The sequence below is a fragment of the Buteo buteo genome, chromosome 3, assembly GCF_964188355.1.
Source record: "Buteo buteo chromosome 3, bButBut1.hap1.1, whole genome shotgun sequence".
Classification (NCBI taxonomy): Eukaryota; Metazoa; Chordata; class Aves; order Accipitriformes; family Accipitridae; genus Buteo; species Buteo buteo.
Window position 1 is genome coordinate 50,737,705 of NC_134173.1, and position 19,153 is coordinate 50,756,857.

The following is a 19,153-nucleotide window of genomic DNA, read 5'->3' on the forward strand; positions in this document are numbered from 1 at the left end:
GCCGTAATTCACCTCAGTAACCGGAGACCCCCCTCCCCGCAGGTGTGCCCCTGCCGGCGGCGGGACGGCGGCGCGGCCTGCGCGGGCAGGACCCGCGGCGGAGCAGCGGCCCTCGCCTTTCCCGGGGGTGGCCGTGCGCGCCTCTGGGGGGCCGCGGCGGCCCGAGCCCGGGGAGGTGTCTCCCCGCCGCTGCGCCGCCTTCCCGCTCATCCTTCCTCCGCGCCGGGGCGAGGCGGCGGCTGCCCCCCCCTCCCCGCCGTGCCCGGGGGTTGGCGGCGCGGCCCGCATCCTCCCGCGGGCAGCGGGCGCGGCGCAGCCGCCCGCCTGGGCGCACGGGGCCGCGGCGGGGCCGGGAGGAGGAAGCGGCGCCCTGCCCTCCCCTCCTCCCCGCCCTGCCGGTGCTGGCGGCGGCTCCTCCTCCCGCGTGTGACCCGCTGCCGCATGTGAGCGGGGAGGAGGGACGGCGCGGCGCGGGCCCCAGTGTGGCGGCAGCGGCGGGAGGAGGAGCGGGAGCCGCGGCGCGGCGGCGTCCCCCCGCAGCCTCACCGCTGGGCCCCGCCGGCGCTCCCCATGCCCGTGTGGTGCTGCCGCTGCTCCTTGGCCGGTCACTTCAGGTGAGGCGGCGGGGAAGGAGCGGCCGCTGGGTCGGGGGGCGGCTGCCTGCCGCCCCCTCGCCGGGGGAGTGGGGTGAGGGGAGCGGGGCGGGGGCGGTGCCGGCGAGGACGGCGAGACCGGCGAGACCGGCGGGCGGGCGGCGAGCGCGGCCGCTGCGGCCTCCGCGGGGTTGCTGGCGGGCGGCCGCGGCGCTCCCCGGCCCCGCACGCCCACCCCCGGCCCCCCCGCCCCGCTCCGCTCCGCTCCGGCGGGCAGAGGCGCTTGGCGGGCGAAGCGCGGGGCCGGCGGTGGCGCCCGGGAAGGCGCGCTGTGACCTTGGGCGACGCCGAAGCGCAGCCTGGGCTGATGCTGGGGTCCGCTTCGGGCTCCGTAGCGCTGCCCTCGTCGGGGATCCCGGTCCTGATGGGCATCGCTCTTCCCGGCTACTTAAAAGAAAAAAAAAAAAAACAAAACAAAAACCAAAACAGCCATCGCAGAGTGTTACGTTTGCTTCCCAAAGCGTCGACTGGAGACCAAATTTAAATTCCTTTTATATAACCAGTTTTCTGTTAACCGCCCACTACAGTCAGTTTACTTAATTTTTTTTTTTTTTTTTTTTTTTTGCTAAAAGTATGTAGGGAATTCTAGGATCTTTCAAAACTGCTACCTGGAAAAAGCATCTTTTATTGAAATAACTTGCTGCAAATTAAGGCAGTTATTATGAAAGAATTATTTTCTTATCCAAAGGAGAAAAATGTTTATGTATGTGCTGTGTTTTTTTCTCTTAATGGGTTTGCACATCGGTTAAAAATAGAAGTAATTAACTGAAAAGCACTAAAAAGCAAAACAAAAAAAAAAAGAACATGTTTAGAATGTTTGACAGAACGTGATTCTCTAGATTATGTGGTATGACCAGCGTCAGGTAAACTAAGCACAAGCTTTGGAACTGGCTCATCTTTGTGCCCACTTGCATCTCTGCAGTACTAGAGCCGTAGATATTTGGACCAAATCCCCACCACTGCATAGCTATCCACCATGAGTCTTTATCAAGATAAAAACTTCTGGTACTTGGTGTCTTTCAGTATTGTTCAGAGGTTAGGAAGAAGGTGGCCCCTAACTTTAGATCTTACTGAGTTCTGGTATGATTTTCTTGCAAAGGAAGAACATGCTCCCGACAACAGTCCTTCATCTGCTTTGTCTGGACCATAGCTGAGAAACTGTGTGTTGTATGTGGATGTTTCTGTGCAAAATTAGATTCTGTGCTAAACCAGTTGGGTAGTTTGTGATACACTAAGCTGCACAGAAGCAACATTTTATTGTTAAAGATTCTTTTGTAGCCTACGGCACTGTGTATATATCCCATAAAAGAGGCTTTGAAATGTTTCTTTTGGTTTTTATCTTCCATCTAGCACAGCAAGTATATTAAAACCACACTAAAACATGCATGCTCCCTTTCAGCCTGTCTTTCACAAAGCATAGGGTAGTATTGCCTTAGTTAACTTTGAGCAAAGGCCAGAAAATAATGTAGTCTACCTGTGCCTATCTAAAAGCGGAGGTGAAAAAAGCAGTGTGATAATTAGATATCCTCTCTCTGACTTCTGCTCATCTTCATCTAACTCATGCTGGTTGTATGTTATGTGTCTCCAAGATCACGAAGAGCTAATGTGCAGCTGTAATCAGACAGTAAGCACTTAATTTGCAAACTTTTTTTGTTGTAGTGCAGGGAATGCAGGTATCAAGTGCTTGCTTTCGGTAATAAATACAACCTTAGAATAGCTCCCCACCATTTTTAACATGGAAATAACCATCAGAGAGATGTATTGCATGTAGTGTGCTAGTGCTGTTATTACTGTATAGCTCTGTCTCGAGTTTACTTCATACTTCCCCATTGAGTAGAGGCTTTTGAAATACGTTGCAGAACTTTCGGTGTTGTGGGAGTTGAGATGGCGCATAGCGTACCTGGCTTCTTGGAGGCCGTGGGAATTGGATCAGTGTCTTATGCTTTTGGTCCTGTGTAGAAAATAATCCCTGAAATCCTAGAATAGCTTTAAGATACGCAGGTTCTTAGGAAATAAGAGTACTTTTATTTGTTAAGTTAATAATTAAACTGTGTTTGTAAAGAGAAAAGTGTTTAGATTGGTTGACTGGGGTATTTTTAATTAAAAAGTTGTTAAGTTTTATTTTGAAGACTTAATAAAATAACTGCTAATAACAGACTATGTTTAATTTCCCCCTGCCTTTCTGGCTAAAGTGATAGTGTGCGCTTCTTCAATGGCCTGGAAGGGCTTCAGAAAGGGGTCCTAAATAATTAAACAGGAAGCAATATAAAACAAGTCTTCGTAGTCTAGAAGCACATTTAGATGGTGAAGAGTTATGAGGAGAACCTGAGTAGATGTTGCAGAGAAAGAACTGAGAAATCTAGGAAGGTAACTTGGGGTGAAAGCAGTCTGCCGTGCAGTAGCTGGGCTGACTGCATGGCAATTCCTTTTATAAAAAGTTTTCTTTTAGCAGTGGTAAAATGGGCTGTGTCTAGGGCTTACAGGGATCACACTTTTCTCCATCTTCAATGCCACTGCCAGCTTTAACCAGCCTTGCTTCTACCCAAACAGAAATTTGTTGAGGTGCAGTCCTCTGTGCTGCTTAGCAGGTAGGAAGGGATGCGAACGGCTGCTGTTGTGCATTAGCTGCTCCTTCAGCCTTTGGCTGGCCTTAATGTTGTTAATTGGCTAGGCAGTGTGTATCTCTCTTCTTTTGATAAGGATAATGAGGATGAGTTCTGCTGTGTGTGGGATCAAAATAATGCTTGTTGGTTATACTTTGGCTTCGTATAAACTGAAATTAGAAATCTGCAGCTCTGCAGAGCCATCTGTGCCTTTTTGTTTTCCTTCTGTAGACTTTCTAGGAGAAAGTGGACTTTTTAAAAATCTGTTAGAAAAGCTGCGCTGAAGAGTAAAATTTTGTAGATTGGATCAAGCATACCTGTTTCGGTCTCAGTTCTGCCAATTCCGTAGCTTTTAAAGTAAACTTAATTTTTGAAGAGACTGTTCTGACAACAGTTCAACTATTTCATTTTAGTTTTCTCCCATCTGTCCTTCTTAATTAGAAGTTACAGTGGCCCTGAAACCGAAGGACAGCTTTTGAATTCCTTCGTCCAGTATTTTGGTGACAGCCTCGGGAGGAAGATTAAAAGAATGCCTTTAATTGAAGAAACTGTTCTGCCTGGAGACTCACTCCTTACTCTGCCTGTAGTAATAATAGGTGAGTTTTTTCACTTTTAAGATTCTCTGTCACTGCCATTGCCTTTATAGACCTTGCTGCATCCTTACAGTGAAGATGTTTATCAGAGTAACACAGTTATGATTAACAACAGTACCATAAAATTATGTTAAGGGACTTGCTATTGGAGTATGTTTTAATTCAAATTGTGCTTTGACAAAATGAGCCACATTATTTGGCAGCAGATACGTGAGTCTTAACGGAAGAACTGTTTTGATTCTAGTCTTGATCACATAGGGTTTGATTAATGTGATAGGTCTATGTCAGGTTGCATGGAGGTTGTTGGTGGTGCGCCAGTATAAGTTTGTGGGGTCAGATGGAACAGTGAAAAGCATCATGTAAAATGTCTGCTGTATGTTGGTTAGATGCTAACCTCTCTCGTTAATTGCCTTTTTCTTTGTTGCATCCATCACTAACATCTGAATATTGTCCCATCTTTCCCGAATTGAATCCAAGTCAGTTCAACCAGTTTAAAACAATAAACTGTAGTCTTAATTAAATAGTTAAATACTTGTGCTTGCTGAATGACAGGATAGCAGAGGGAGCAGGCTTCTTAGGTACAGAGCTTAATTGGGAGTGCCAGGATGATTTGTATTGGGCCAAGGTTCTTCAGCAACAGCTGCTCACCAGCTCCTTACTGCCATGACTTGATGAAGGGATAAAGAAAAGATCTGGAGTAAAGGAGGTTTTCAATAATCTAGTCCAAAGCTGTTGGGACTACAGCAAACCAACAGCTTTAACTGTACCTGCTCACAGTAAATCCCCACAACTTTGAAAGATTGGTGTTTGTACAGCGCCTGTTCTCAAAGCTCTCTTCATGATAGCTTAAAATAGTGCTCATGTAATAGACTTACGTGGATGTGACAGACGTGAATCGCTTGCTGAGTTCTGCATCATAGTTGAAGAGCAACAGTTTCTTGGCATTTTGTCAACCTTAGTATAGGTTTGCCATATGGTTAATGACTCAGTTTTCACTGTTTAGTTTTTCAAATATGCATTATGCAAATACCTGTGCTCAATACTTATTTTGTCTAGAGCGCCTTTCTATGTGCTGACACCAAACACAGCTGCCTTGACTATTTCTCCATGAAAAACAAATACATTGCCCAAATGCTTTTTCACAGACACGTTTGAGACACTTCACAAGCTGATCTTCTCCATTGGCAGCCTATTATCAGTAATTAATTGGCTGTCTGAAGAGCTTTAAAAGGGATCTAAAATGATTTAATAATGTAGTAGAAGAATACAAAACGAGCTGTCATCCCCCCCATAAACACACACTGTCTGCTGGTTTAATCTTCTCTGTGTGATTCCTGTACAGCTGGAGTTAAACATACTTTTAGCTTCCTAGTGCCACCATCTTCTCATTGCACTGTTTTATTAATCAGAAAGAAAAAGATGGCACATGTATAAGCAGTTAACTTAATGATGGAGCAATAACTTATATTCCCCTTTTTTTAACTTCACCATCCCTTTTTTCCTTGTATGATGCCCAATTTAAGATTTGATTCTAAGCTTGTGCTGCATATGGTACTGCAGTTCTGCATAGAGTACTAAGCTACTGTGGTAATATTAAGTAACTTCTGTGCTGTACCTGTCTTCAAGAAATTCGGAAGATATGGATACATTCTGTTTGAATGAGTTGGGACTGAAGAATTTCATGCTGGAGCTTTTAAGTCTAGAGTATGTTCTGTGCTAAACACTTTCACCTTCTGCACTAGTTTTGATCATTACTGTGTAAACACTGTTTTAAATTTTCATCCAAATAACGTGTCTGTTACGATGTTTGAAGTTGATTATTTGCTTTAAATTTAGACACATAATGTAAAAATGATCGTACTGTAGTTTACTGTTGATTAGGAGAAGCTTCTGCTGGTATTCAAACAAAATATTAACTGCTCCTTAAATGAACAGGGCCATGGGGTTTTGGGGTATATTGATTGTATATCTAAAGTTTGTATAATAGTAGTATCTCTCAGTTGCGATCTGAGCTGTTATTGGAGGTATTGTGTGTAAATAAAGAGCAAACTCCTCTGGTATAAATTTCTCATTTAAAAAAGTTTTTGTTTGGTTTCTTTCCCCAAGGATTTTCTGAGAAAATCATAGCAAGTCTAATTGCAGACCTTGCAGCTGAATCTTCATCTTGTGTGTTCTTGAGAGCATATCTACAAGGGAATTTCTTTCCCTTGGACTCAGTCTGCTCAAAGAATAGGAGCTGGGTTTGGATCGGCTTTCTGGATGGTCCCGGGGGAGTGGCTAGGGAGCTCAGTGACAGTAATTCACCTTAACATAATCCCATCCTCAGTAATTTCCTTGGCCCTTGCCAGTCTTTGTTTTGCAACTTTTGTTATCCATTTGGTTCTTTTTAGTCTTGCACAGTAGGAATAATCTTTAGCATGGTGCCCTTGGATATGGCACGTATTTTCCTCTTTCCATTGTGGATTAGCTTCCCTTACAGCCTACTAGGAAAAAACCCTAGCTGTGCACTTGTAAAAGACCAAATTTCTTTATTGTACACAAGATGTAATTCTAAAACCAGGTAAGAATTTACTCAGTCATGGGAATGCTCATGAACTATTGGTACGATTAGAATGTTTTCACAACTTCATATGATGTTGTTATGGATGGTTTCAGCGTATTGCTGAGGTTCTCTCTCGCATCCGTCTTACGTGGCAAGTGGGTGACAGGAGGGGGGCTTGAATGTGTTTAAGCTTTAAATTCCTGGACTGAAGCATACCCAGCTATCTCATGCTGATCTAGTTGTGGGAGGGTAGAACAGTGTGAGAGTAAGGAAGAGCGTTTTTACTGTCTGAAAGATTCTTTATGGCTTTTTTGTAAATGGCAAAATAGGAGTCAAAGTGGTTTGGGAAATAATATAGGCAGGATCACCAATATTTAAACCTTTTATTACAGACTTTTGATTTAACTGTCTTGAAGATCCCAGTGATGGAAATCCATGGTTTTCCTGGACAGTCTTTTTCCAGTGCTTTGTGGTCCTTACAGTACACAGGCACTCTAATGCCTTTATTTTTGCCTCCATATTAGGGTGTAAAAACTAAATTGTTTGGTAGGAGCCATTGTGCAGTCTCAGATACTTATTTGGGTTCTAGGCCTTCAGAGAAAACATGCTTATTGAAGATTTCTTATAACTTAGCAGTCTCAGCCTTTGAAGAACTCATCTGTAGTGAGCCTAAATGATTTTCTCATAGCCCATGGCTGTGACCTGTGTATGCACACAGTGTTGTAATATAGTATGGGATATACTGCCACTGGGGACCAGAGTGATGAGTGTAGCCTGGTGGAGGAGGAAGGAGAGATCCAATGTATGAAGAGACCAGGAATGAACAGGGTCTCAGCAAACTGATAGGGGACTTAGGGACTGGGAAATCAGAAAAGGGAGAAGAGACAGGCATTGGAGAAATGGGATTCTTAACAGGTGATGGAAATAGTGTCTGCAAAGGTGATGGGGAACAGGAAACAGGTAAACTCTTGAGAAGGAGAGTTGAAAAGGTAGGAAGTAAGAGCTAACATCCTAACAAGTGCTATATAAAAACATGAATAAATTAGTAACTTTAGCTCAGGATTTGAATAATGTCTGGTAAATACCATGTGTGCCACTCTAGATGAAAACAAAGACAAAATACTGAATACTCTCATTAGGAGAACACTGTGCTTTTCATTCAGTTAATGAGGAAGAGGAGCTATAGGAATAACAGTACATAGTCACGTGTTTAAATTCTGTATCATACCACATACTTTTCTGACTTTAGCCTTCCCTAGCTTTTGATATCTGACTTTACAACATGAACATTACTTCTTTATTTGCATGTTATAAATATGGTCCCCTACTTTGTTTAATACTAATCAAATAAATAGAAATAATTACCATATGGTAATGTTTTGGTCCCATCAATTTCACATCTTTAATAACATTTTGAAAATAAGTTAGTCTATTAAAATTGCAATAATGCACATACATGAATTATAAAATGCTACAGAAAGGATATAGAAAGATGTTTGAATTGATATTGTTGCTGAACGATGAATGTGGTCTTATATGAGTTTCTTGTACTTCACCACTTATCTACTGTATCTGTCTTCACTCAGCTTCACTTTTACATTGCTATTGTGCTGTGTCTGTAACTTCTCATCTGACTTGCAGTCTTCAGCTTTCTGCTTGCCTCTTTCTTCCTTTCATTTTATGGGCAGACCTGAAGAGCATATGCTCTAGATAGTGTTTCTGTTCTGTGTTTTACAGTACCCAGTGTAAATAGGAACGCAAAGTTGTAAGATGGCAATAATGTTCGGGTATCACTTTGATTGACAGGCAGACCAGATCTTGCCCATTGGGCCATTTTCACACAAGAACAGTGAATTTGACAAACTAAATTATGAAACTCCTTTATATCCATTTTGTTTCATGGTAAAAACAGTCATACATACGTTCCTTGTTATCTGAAAAAGATTTTGCTCAGTTTATTTGGAAGAAGTTCCTATGGTAGGCTTTATTTTACTGTGAAGTTTATAAGGTGCTTTGAATCAGGACAGTATGGCATTATACTACTTCAGTATGATTTTGTTGCTGCTTATTTAGTGACTTACAAACTTTAGGTTATTGACATTTTTACTGAAGCAGTAACTTCTTTCTTTAATAGGAAATGGACCTTCGGGAATTTGTCTTTCTTATCTGCTCTCTGGATACAGGCCATATTTATCTCCTGAAGCTATACACCCAAACCCTGTTCTACATACAAAATTAGAAGAAGCTCGACATCTTTCCATTGTTGATCAAGTAAGCTTTGTTTGCCATCTTGTCTAGCTCTTTTCCTACTGCAAGCTGGATTATGAAACAGTAGGCTTTCTTTAATGATCCTGTTTAAATGCTTTTGCAACTTACATAAGTAGTGCCACAGACAAGAAAAGGCTTAATATTCTCACCCCACAAAGAATTAGACCCCAGTAAAGCTCAGTAACTGTGTGGCCTCAAACAACTAGTTTTATCTCTTGGGCTCTCTTTTTTCTATCTGTAAAATAAAGAAGTATATACCTTCTTCAGTGGCTTGTTACAAATTATATGTAGGGCACTTCAGATGAAGAGCAATGCATTTTAAGAACTGCTTATCCAAAAAAATTCTGCAGATTGCATTGTGAAGAACCAGCCTACTTACCTAATCTTATTTCTAAGGCATTAATAAATTATTTTGTTATTCTGTTAATTTAAATAGAATCAGCTCGTGACCATTAGATCCAATCCTGGGGCATGTGGTGGTTTTTGTGGTTCTTGAGGGCTCTTTGTGGTGGTTTTGGTTTTACAATCTGCTCTTTGTTGTGTTCTTACTACTTGCCTAAAGTGTCTAAAGCACCACTTGGTCAGTGAGTAGCTGATGCAGGAATTCCAGCTTTCATGTCTTAGGATGTTTGTGTGCTATCATCAAAGAACACATGCTGCTAACATACTTCAAGTACACATACTTCAAGTTAAAATCTTACTAAATAGTACAATTCTCATTAAGGCTTCATTTTTAGTAACATTAGGGACATACATCCTCTGTAAACACAACCCATTTTTCTTTCCTGAAGAGTATGCATCCTTCAGTGTTTGCATTGCACTCACAATTGCTCTTGTGCTGTATCTGTTATCCTCGTATACATACAATTTTTCTGATTTAATTAGTTAAATTTTCTCCATTATTTTTCTCCACATTTGGCCATTTGTTTGCCATGTTATCATTGATTTCTACTCTACTCACTATACTCCCAATGGATTACTTACAATGCTATCACTAACTGTATTGCCTGGGTGACTAATTTATTTGAAATACAAACATGCATATGTGTTTGTAGTGGGGAGGTAGGGGTGGTTTGGCTTTGGGTTTTGTTTTGGGGTTTGGGTTTTTTTGTTTGTTTTTGTTTTAGTGCTGTGCTGTTTGCATGTCATGCTTATCTTAGGTCTCAAGGTTTATTTTTTTGGCAGGAGAGTAAGTTGCCCAAGCTTTTGGCTACAGATGTTTGTTTCATGTATTTCATCCTGGCCTGACCTGCTGATATTTTCCCAATTTAGGAAGCTAAACTGTCCTGTCTTTGTTAGCAAAAATTGGCCTTACAGCCAATTCTTTCTTCAAATCTTTATTCTCTCTTCAAATATTTTTAGAACACGGCTGATTAATAGCTGCTGAAATGTGAACATTTTACAAAGTTCTAGAAATTGTTCTCAACATTAACTGCTTTGTAAAATAAGCCTAGTTTTAATTAATTTTAAAAAATAATACTACAATACCTCCATTATTTCAAAATATAATAAAGTTGGTGTCAGAAATACCTAAGAGCTGTCAAAGGGGCTTTTTCTACTTGATCTTTAAAACTTAATGTTTTTAGATTCCAAGTTTGCTTTATCAAAATGGGGCTTCTAGAAATACTAGCAATTCTTTGTTAAAAGCAGTCCCCTAGCTATAAATGTAAATGTTACTAAGTTGCTCTGATCTCTGAATATTTGTCCCTATATTTCTTTTTCTACAATGAATTTGAAATACTGACCTGCCTCGGTATTACTGTGTTATTAACATGTAATTTTTAAATGAGTGAAATGTATTATTCAGAGCTATAGAAGAACTGAATCATGGCAGTTATTTCTGAAAAGTGTTTTGACTGAATCTCTACATGAAACTTACCTCTACTTAAAATGCAGCTTGAATTAATTGTGGTTTCTGTTGAAATTCAACTTCATGGTATGTCAGAATACCATGATGAACAGTAAAAGTTGCATGAACATACCACTTTTTTCATACTTTAGGATCTGGAGTACCTGTCAGAAGGCCTCGAAGGACGCTCTTCAAACCCAGTTGCAGTGCTTTTTGATACGTTGCTTCATCCTGATGCTGACTTTGGGTATGACTACCCGCCAGTTTTGCACTGGAAGCTAGAACAACATAATTATATTCCCCATATAGTGCTTGGTAAAGGACCACCTGGTGGGGCTTGGCATGTGAGTAAAAATTTCATACCACTTCTAGGGTAACTTGATAATTTTGTGGTTTGGGGGTTTTTCTTACTGCCTGAGGCTGTTTTAGATAGTAATGGCAATTGCAGTTTCAATTGCTCAATTACCAAAGCCCAGATATGTTGTGGAGATGAGAAAGGAAAGAAAAAGTTGTCCTTCATCTGGGGATTTGTGAGCATGACTGTTGTCTTATGTGGTTTTTTATTGGTTTTAATTTAATGAATTATAATGAAGAGTATTTTCTATGACTTTTTTCTCTTGTCTGCCTTGTTTCCAGGTGCTTTTATACAAAATCTTAAATCTTAATGTGTTCATGTGCTGTTGGTTTCACTTTTTTTTCTTCTTGTTTTGTATTTTAAATAACTTTCAGTTATTATTTATTTAGTTCCCCTTTCACTTGTTTGCTCTTCACCTCTGCTTTATTAGATCATGTAGTTGCTCATTAAAATAGTATCTAACTGTAACACGAAAATAGTTCATCAACACTTCATGTAATGTCCTGGTATTACGTTATGTTCTGGTATTTTATTGCTCTAAATAAGTACAAGGACAACTTCACTGTGTTTTACATAAATGTATCCGTTTGAAATTTATCTGGTCATGCATCTTGGGTTTTTCTCCATAGTCCATGGAAGGCTCTATGCTAACAATCAGTTTTGGAGACTGGATGGAATTGCCTGGCCTCACCTTTAAGGATTGGGCAGCTAGCAAACGCAGGTAAAGATATTGCATAATGTATTTGGGAAACCTAGTTGCTGTAAGAATCCAGATAACATTAGTTTATGAACTGGAAAACATTCAAACATCATTGTTAACAGGAGGGCTTCTTTTTTTGTTTATGAAATTGCCTGATGGCACTGGAAATTATTCTGCTGTGTGTACTCTGATGGAAAAAAATGAACAGTGGTTGGCCAGAGTAATTGCTTTGAGTGCACTGAAAGCATACATACTAGCAGTGGTGTGTTTTAGCAATGTTTCACAAAGAAGCACTGTTACTGTAAGCAGTTTCAATCAGAGTTGAAGGAAGATTGAGGGAGGAATTTAAAATCTACGCAAGTATTGGAAGTTCCTCTTTCAACATGGATGCAGCTTAAATTGCTGTGCATACTAGATTTCTTGTAATTCAGGAAGTTGTATATTTCAGTATTTGCTTTTCAGGCAAAGCTGCAGCATCTGAAATGTTGCTACCTATGAACTTTAATTTTAAGAGCATAATTCAGTATTTCCCAATGTTATTTTCTAGTATTAAGTTTCTTGGAAAAAATTCAGAGACAAAAAATTACTGTCTTGTACAAGCTCACTGTTTTTATTTCAGTTATACAATTAGTTCACAAAGGTCTGTGTCAGCAGATGAACCTAGGAACACTCTACATAAGCTTTTTCTAAAATTTTAATTTTCCTGACTTTCTTCTAGCAAAATCAAAGGAAGTTGTTCTTGTACCACGTATGGCAAAAGAAGTAGAATTACTTGGGCATATGTCTTTAAGGGCAGACTTATTTCAGGACAACACTTGTAGTGAAGAAACCGTACCTTTGTTCTTTAATCGCTTTCTTAGATAACCACAGTAATCTTGCCTCCTTATTAACTGGAATCCCATAAGCTGCTTATTATCTGAAGCTAACTTGTTTATATTACAGTTTTCAACAATACTAAAACCAGAAATGCTGACCTGTTATACTCCAATTAAACATACTTAAAATTATTGCTGATAATGAAAACTTCTAGTCATGTAAAACAGTTTCCTAAGTTTCATTCTAACAGGTGTCACACTGTCGCATTATCCTCTTCAATAAATATCTCATCAGGCTTTTCATAGTAACCTGAACATTTAAAGGTACATATGGTATTTCTTGTTAATCTATAAGAATGAGTAGCCCGATTTCTTGTAAATATGCTTTTAAGCGTAATTCAGTGGCAATCCTGATGTTCACTACTGTTTCTTTTGCCTTCTTCCTAGAGCTTACTTCTAAAGAAGCAGCAAAATTCATGCACCTGTTCAAAATAATTACATTTTCAGCTTATTTTTTATAAATGAGAATGCAATAAACATGGCAAAAGCATAAATGTAATACCAGGATTGCAATGCAAAAATGTTTTTTATTGGACACTTGGACATCATCATCCTGTTTATGTAGTTGCATTACAGTTCTGTCATACTTGCTTTGTTCATTCCTGTGATATGGAACTACTTAATTTGGTACTTACTGAACTTATCTTTACCCAAGGGAGAGGTCTTTTGCAAGGTATAATGAAGAATACTTGATTCAAGTAATGTATCGAACCTAGAGTTTCAAAATTAGCACTTAACAATTACTACGATACTTAATTACTTACATCCTAAGTAAGTGTATTCTCACTGAGTACAAGGTTAGCCAGTATTGTATTGCTGACAGTTGTGATGCTAAACTGGCTCTGTAAAACACTTCCATACAGACCTACCGTGATACTGTAGAGTTTTGTTACGCTTAGCTTGTTAATCACCATAGCACTTTACATTGTAAAGATTTGTAACTATTAAAAAAAAGTTGGCTTGTCTGGTATATCAGGAATCAAGAGAACAAATAAAACAAATTGAATGTGTTTAAAGATATGGAACTCGGTGTCAGTTACACTGAGCAGATTGAATCCTCTTAAATTTGACTGTCATGTGGTATGTCATGTATGATATTCAAATTACCGATAAGGTCTAAATATTAACTGGAACCATTCAATTTTGTTTCAGAAATATAAAGAGTGATCGAGTAATACCAGAGGAAATAGCTTGTTATTATAAACACTATGTTAAAGTCATGGGCCTCCAAAAGAATTTCAGAGACAACGTTTACATAACATCAGTATCCAGGCTTTACCGAGGAAAGGATGATGAAGACAGAAATCAACTAAATGAAAATATTTCAACACGGCATTTGGAAATGGAAGATGGACAGAAATCACTGATTAAGAGAAACTGGGAAGTGAGGGGTTATCAGCGAGCAACAGATGGTTCTCATGTGCCCTTCTGCCTCTTTGCTGAGAATGTGGCTCTTGCCACAGGAACCTTTGATTCTCCTGGCCGACTACAAGTTGAAGGAGAAGACTTTCCTTTTGTGCTTCATTCCATGTCTGACTTCGGAGCTGCTATCAGCAAAGGAAAGTTACGTGGGAAGACAGACCCTGTGTTAATTGTGGGTGCTGGACTTACAGCAGCCGATGCAGTACTGTGTGCCTACAACAACAACATCCCAGTAATCCATGTGTTTCGTAGAAGAGTTACTGATACAAGTCTAATTTTCAAACAGTTACCTAAAAAGCTTTACCCTGAATACCATAAGGTCTATCATATGATGTGTACTCAGTCCCATACTGTGGACTCTAATCTACATTCTGCTTACACTAGTTTCCCTGAACACAATGTACTTTCCTTCAAGCCTGAAATGAAATGTGTTCTTCAGAGTGCCTCTGGACTGAAGAAAATTTTGAAGTTTTCTGTAGCCTTAGTTCTGATAGGTTCTCACCCAAATCTTTTCTTTCTAAAGGACCAAGGGCATGGCATAGGGCATCACTCTAATCAGCCCATCACATGCAAGGGGAATCCTATAGAGATTGATCCATACACTTACGAATGCACTAAAGAAGCTAACCTCTTTGCTTTAGGTCCTCTGGTGGGAGACAACTTTGTAAGGTTTTTAAAAGGAGGTGCACTGGGCATTGCACGATGCTTGGCAATAAGACAAAAGAAGAAACATGAATTGATTGAAAGTGGGGATGGAGGAGGTGATGGCGTACCATAAATGAGATATTAGAAACTTTCACATACAGAATTACAGACGTAGTCTAACAGAATACTCACTGACAGCGAAAGTTGATAGCAGTCACATTTCTGTTGTATACAAGTAACCTGCGCTTGTATTGCTTGGTAAAGGTTGCTGATACTACAATACTTCACCTTTTCAAAATACAAAAAATTGATCTGCTATTACAGCTGATGTCTACTCAACTGGAATTACTTCCAGATAAACAGAAAATGAGACTAACTTACATTGACCTGCCTGTCATCTCTTGCTCAGCTAAAGGAGCAGACTTCTCTGGGAAAAGCAATGCCTACCAGAGTGGCTTTATATTTTAGTGTCAAATGTGACAAAATATTCTTACCATGAAATTAAAAATAACTTCTAAAAGCAGAAATCACTTTACTTAGTATGAAATGATTCTTGGTCCCAAAGCAAATTTGGAGCCTTCTGCTTGAAACAAGGATTTTATTTATTTGCCATAGTAATACAAATACTTGGAATGAGCACTTAATAAAATGGTTTTCACTATAAGAACGATTTCTGTAAGGAAGGAATATTCCTCAACATTTATAAATTATCCTATTTGATAATTGGAATAAAAGAATAAGCATTCACATTTAATCTTTAACGCATGTTTTGACACAATCCATTAATGTTTTTTCACACTCTGCCTAGAGTCGGGTGAGTGCAGAAAGACTAACATGAGATGTTCCCCTACAGTGATATGTACATTTCTGAGAATACTCATTAACGTAAACAATAAAGTACTGATGTAAGTGCTCTTATTACAGTGTCAATATAATGAATATCTAGTATACTACTGAAAAATTAAGTACATGAGAAAACGTAAGGTTTTTTTGCTTCCTAGCTCAGGAAGACTGAGTGGGATCACTTGACTGATGAAGGTGGGTGATAGATATTCTCATCTCCCATTTGACCAAGTATTGGGTTATTTCTCTTTTTTTGCTAGAGCAGCACGTAACACTAAAACTATTTTAGCCTGCATTTTTGAAACTTGAAAAAGGGTTATATCTCACAGCCAGCTAAAAAATAAACAAGCCAAACCCAAAACAAACATGCGTAGTTTTATAAATCTTAAAGCTTGTTACGAAAGACAAAGACTTAACTTGTACCTACCTCTGAATTGAAGTTTCACCTTTCTGCTCCATAATGTAAGAAAGACCTAGATTTCATTTGCTGTGTTTTAGAGTAGTTTACCTAAACACGCTCATGGGTTATTAACCATAGTGAGGTAAGCAACAGCTAGTTAGAAAACTTAAGTTATCTTCCAGAACTCTCAATAGACAAAAGTGCTTGGGTTTAACTGATTTATTACCAAACATTTTAATTCAGGTCCAATGTGATGGAATCGATGTTATTTAATTTTTTCTTTGGGGCTTTTTTGTGTTGAAGAACGTCATGTTAGTTTAAGGTACTGTATTTGCATTTGCATGATTAAGATCTCCGTATTAGAACTTAAATAGATTTTAAAAAGGAAATTAGGCTTAGACTTTGTGAAACTGCTAGTGCTTGCTGGTTTCCCACCTGTCTAACTTTCCTAAGTTGTAGATACCTATATGCAATAAATGCCTGTTTTCTGTGCCTACTGAATTATGGGGTTCTGTGGCTACTGCAGGCCTTTATGGATCTGAGTAAGTTACTCAGACTTTGGACATAAAAGTTGAAAAGGTAAAGTGTGCAAGGATTAAAATGACTGTATTTTCAATGGAATTCCAAAGTAATTTATGAAATGATGCTACTACTAATAATAAATTTTTGTTTAGAGCCAACTTAATAGCATAAACAAATGAAGCAACATTTATATTAACTTCTGCATTGCCTACATGGTTGGATTTAACCATGCATTGTCAATACTAGTTAAGATACTTTTTTATACTGATATTTGAGCTGGTTTTAATTATGCTAAATTCTAGTCTTATTTTCTTCATAATTGATTTGAGATTCTATAATTTGCCACCTTTGGCAGAAACTGTGTATATATAAATCTATCCTAAACCTGTGATACCTAATAATTTTAATTATTAGAGAATTAGAGAATCAGTGTTATAAGTGCTAAATACTTGATTATAGAATTTTATTGCAGTTAATATATTGGAAATATATCTGTGCTGTGATTAAGTCACTTCAGTTTTGTGTCAATATAAATGTCCGAATACAACATACCGTGGCATGTTACTGATTTTTCATTTGTTATGTGAAACGTTTAAAATGCCAACAAAACAAAGGAAGCAATTTACTTAAACAGTTATTTTGCAAAAAAGGGGAAAAAGCTTCAAACAGCCTAATCTCTAGCCTCAGCTGCTGCAGCTACTTACAAGCTGTGTGTGTTGTAGTTGACAAATTTGTAGCAGAGATTTTTGTCCTGTTACTACACAGGTATCTTTACTGCAGTATTACAGCACCTTGAGGTTCAACTGTTTTTGTTTTGGGTTTTTTTTGTGTTTTGATTTTGTTTTTAATCAATCTTGCCAGTATTTTTGAGATTAAAAAATCACATGTGAGACCCCTTAGTTGGGTAGAGAAATTTTCCTAGTGGTCATGTTTATTAAGCCAGTATAAAACCACTTTTTTTCAACCAAGTCTTTAATAAAAAATCATCCTGTTTCTTCTAGGAATTGCTAGGTTTAAAGTTGTAGCTGGACTTCCTCACTTTTGAGTTTCTGGGTTTGAGAGAAATTTCTGTTTCTCTCTTCTTTGGTATTTTGAGAGAATAAGAGATGTAAAAATTCAAGCTTTGCCTTAGGGATAGTTTTACCTAAAGCATTGTATCATACTTACTGCATTTATTGTGGATTAGATGTTGGCACTGAATAGTTGTCTTTTAGGGAAATACTTTGTTTCTCAGATTTAAAAAAACCCCAAACATTTGAACTGCCTGTATGTTATAATAGTTCCCAGAAGGGAGACTGTTTGCTTCTTTCAGTGAGAAAGATAAGGTTTTAAACATTACAGATTTAAAAAGGATGCTTACTACTTAAGCTTTATTACTAAAATACAGACAGGAAGAATGTAATTTTTAGCTAAAGGAATTTAATTTGGATTTACAGAATTTGTAAAGGTATGTTAATGCATACTGTGTATTTTCTCATAGGCTAGTGGGAAAATGTCTCTTATATTTGGGTTTCATTCTTAATGCTGAATGTGTCTCCTAGCTAAATTATTGTGAAGATTATTTTAAGTAGTATCTAGCATTGAACTGGGACTAAGAATTGTCTTAGTAGCTTTCCCTAACAATCTGACTCCTATGTGATTATTTAACAATAGGTGCTTGTTAATGAAGGTACCTGATGGGGCAGTAGGAAGCAGCACAGCGTTTCTTTTGGTTTCCAGTAGATGATTGATTTCTGCTTAAAACATTTTCCACAAAAGAGTAAGGCTAAGTTTTACCCTAGTGAGTAAACACAGAAATCCTTTCTGCAGGTAATCCAGAGAGAGTGGTGACAATAACATCGGATCTCCTCCCCCCCCCCCCCCCCCCCCCCCCGCCATTGCATTGCCTTGGGCTAGCAGCCTGGGCTTGCCAGTCAATCCATAGGAAGAGTATAGCTACACATTGAGTAAGGGACACTGAAGTGCGTCCCACAGCTGTAGGTCCCTAGTCTGCAGCATGTAGGGAATTGTTGGGGTATACTGTATTTTCCTTTTGAGTGTAGGCACCTTTTTTTTTAATGATTAATTTCATAGAGTGATGGTTACATAATGAAAAATACTAATTTTGTAGAAGGAGGTGGCTGTAGTTTCTTTCTCTCAGAGCTCAAGAACTGTGAAAAGAAGGCGAGAGCCAGAAAGCCCGAGTGCTTATTCAAAGCTGGAGGAAACAATAAATTAAGACTCAAACTTTGAGGCAGGCCTGACCTGCATATCCAGTTGAAAGGAAGAAAAGGCCATTTTTAGGCCAACTACACGAGAGAGAAAGAAAGGGTGTAAAATTTGCAAACTTCTCATGAGTCCTCACTAATAACAAGCAATGACCAGTGAGGAACGATGGAAGGAAAGCAGCAAAGAATCTGAGCAATATGAACTGCAAACCTATGGGTGCTGAAGTGAATCCATGCAATGCTGATAGGCTGGTGGTCTCCCATCCTCCTGTGTCAGATCTGCACACTGCAACTTTAGAGCTCTGTCCTGGAGCTGTTAGTCTAACAAGTTGCCATATATTTTTAATTGGTTATTAACTGAAGTTACACTGAAGTGCAACACATATCTATGAACTAGAAGCAACTAGGGCTGGATCAGTAAGGTGGTGGCCAAAAGATGAGACTTGGTTCCTCTGGTACCATGTTTTCTACTTCTGAGAAAGCAAGCAGCTATTTTCATGTAATAGTGGAATCTATGCTTAACAGTGCTATCTCCCAAACATTTCTAAACAGCAAGAGGTAGCAGACATATGCCTTAAAGGCAGCGGATTATTCAATTTCATTATCATCCATATAGTAATGACTTAATTTTGAAAAAGTTATGGAACAAAAAAATGCTAAAAGGTTTATACTGTTA

General features: G+C 39.0%; 1 protein-coding gene across 1 annotated transcript; it reads left to right on the plus strand.

Annotated features, from left to right (window-relative positions):
- Nucleotides 1–220: 220 nt before the first annotated feature.
- Nucleotides 221–15,288, plus strand: OSGIN2 (oxidative stress induced growth inhibitor family member 2). The gene is made up of 6 exons (XM_075023567.1): nt 221–614; nt 3,698–3,852; nt 8,526–8,662; nt 10,661–10,852; nt 11,493–11,584; nt 13,591–15,288. Exons 1-6 carry the CDS (start codon nt 571–573, stop codon nt 14,636–14,638), a joined length of 1,668 nt encoding a protein of 555 aa, XP_074879668.1. The 5' UTR covers nt 221–570; the 3' UTR covers nt 14,639–15,288.
- The last annotated feature ends 3,865 nt before the right edge of the window (nt 15,289–19,153 follow it).

What these genes read in the sequence shown, in the direction of transcription:
- OSGIN2 (XM_075023567.1), top strand. Translation starts at nt 571, where the DNA reads ATGCCCGTGTGGTGCTGCCGCTGCTCCTTGGCCGGTCACTTCAG. An exon ending in TCTGCCTGTAGTAATAATAG is followed by an intron (nt 3,853 to 8,525) that starts GTGAGTTTTTTC and finishes TTTCTTTAATAG; the next exon opens with GAAATGGACCTTCGGGAATT. An exon ending in CACCTGGTGGGGCTTGGCAT is followed by an intron (nt 10,853 to 11,492) that starts GTGAGTAAAAAT and finishes TTTTCTCCATAG; the next exon opens with TCCATGGAAGGCTCTATGCT.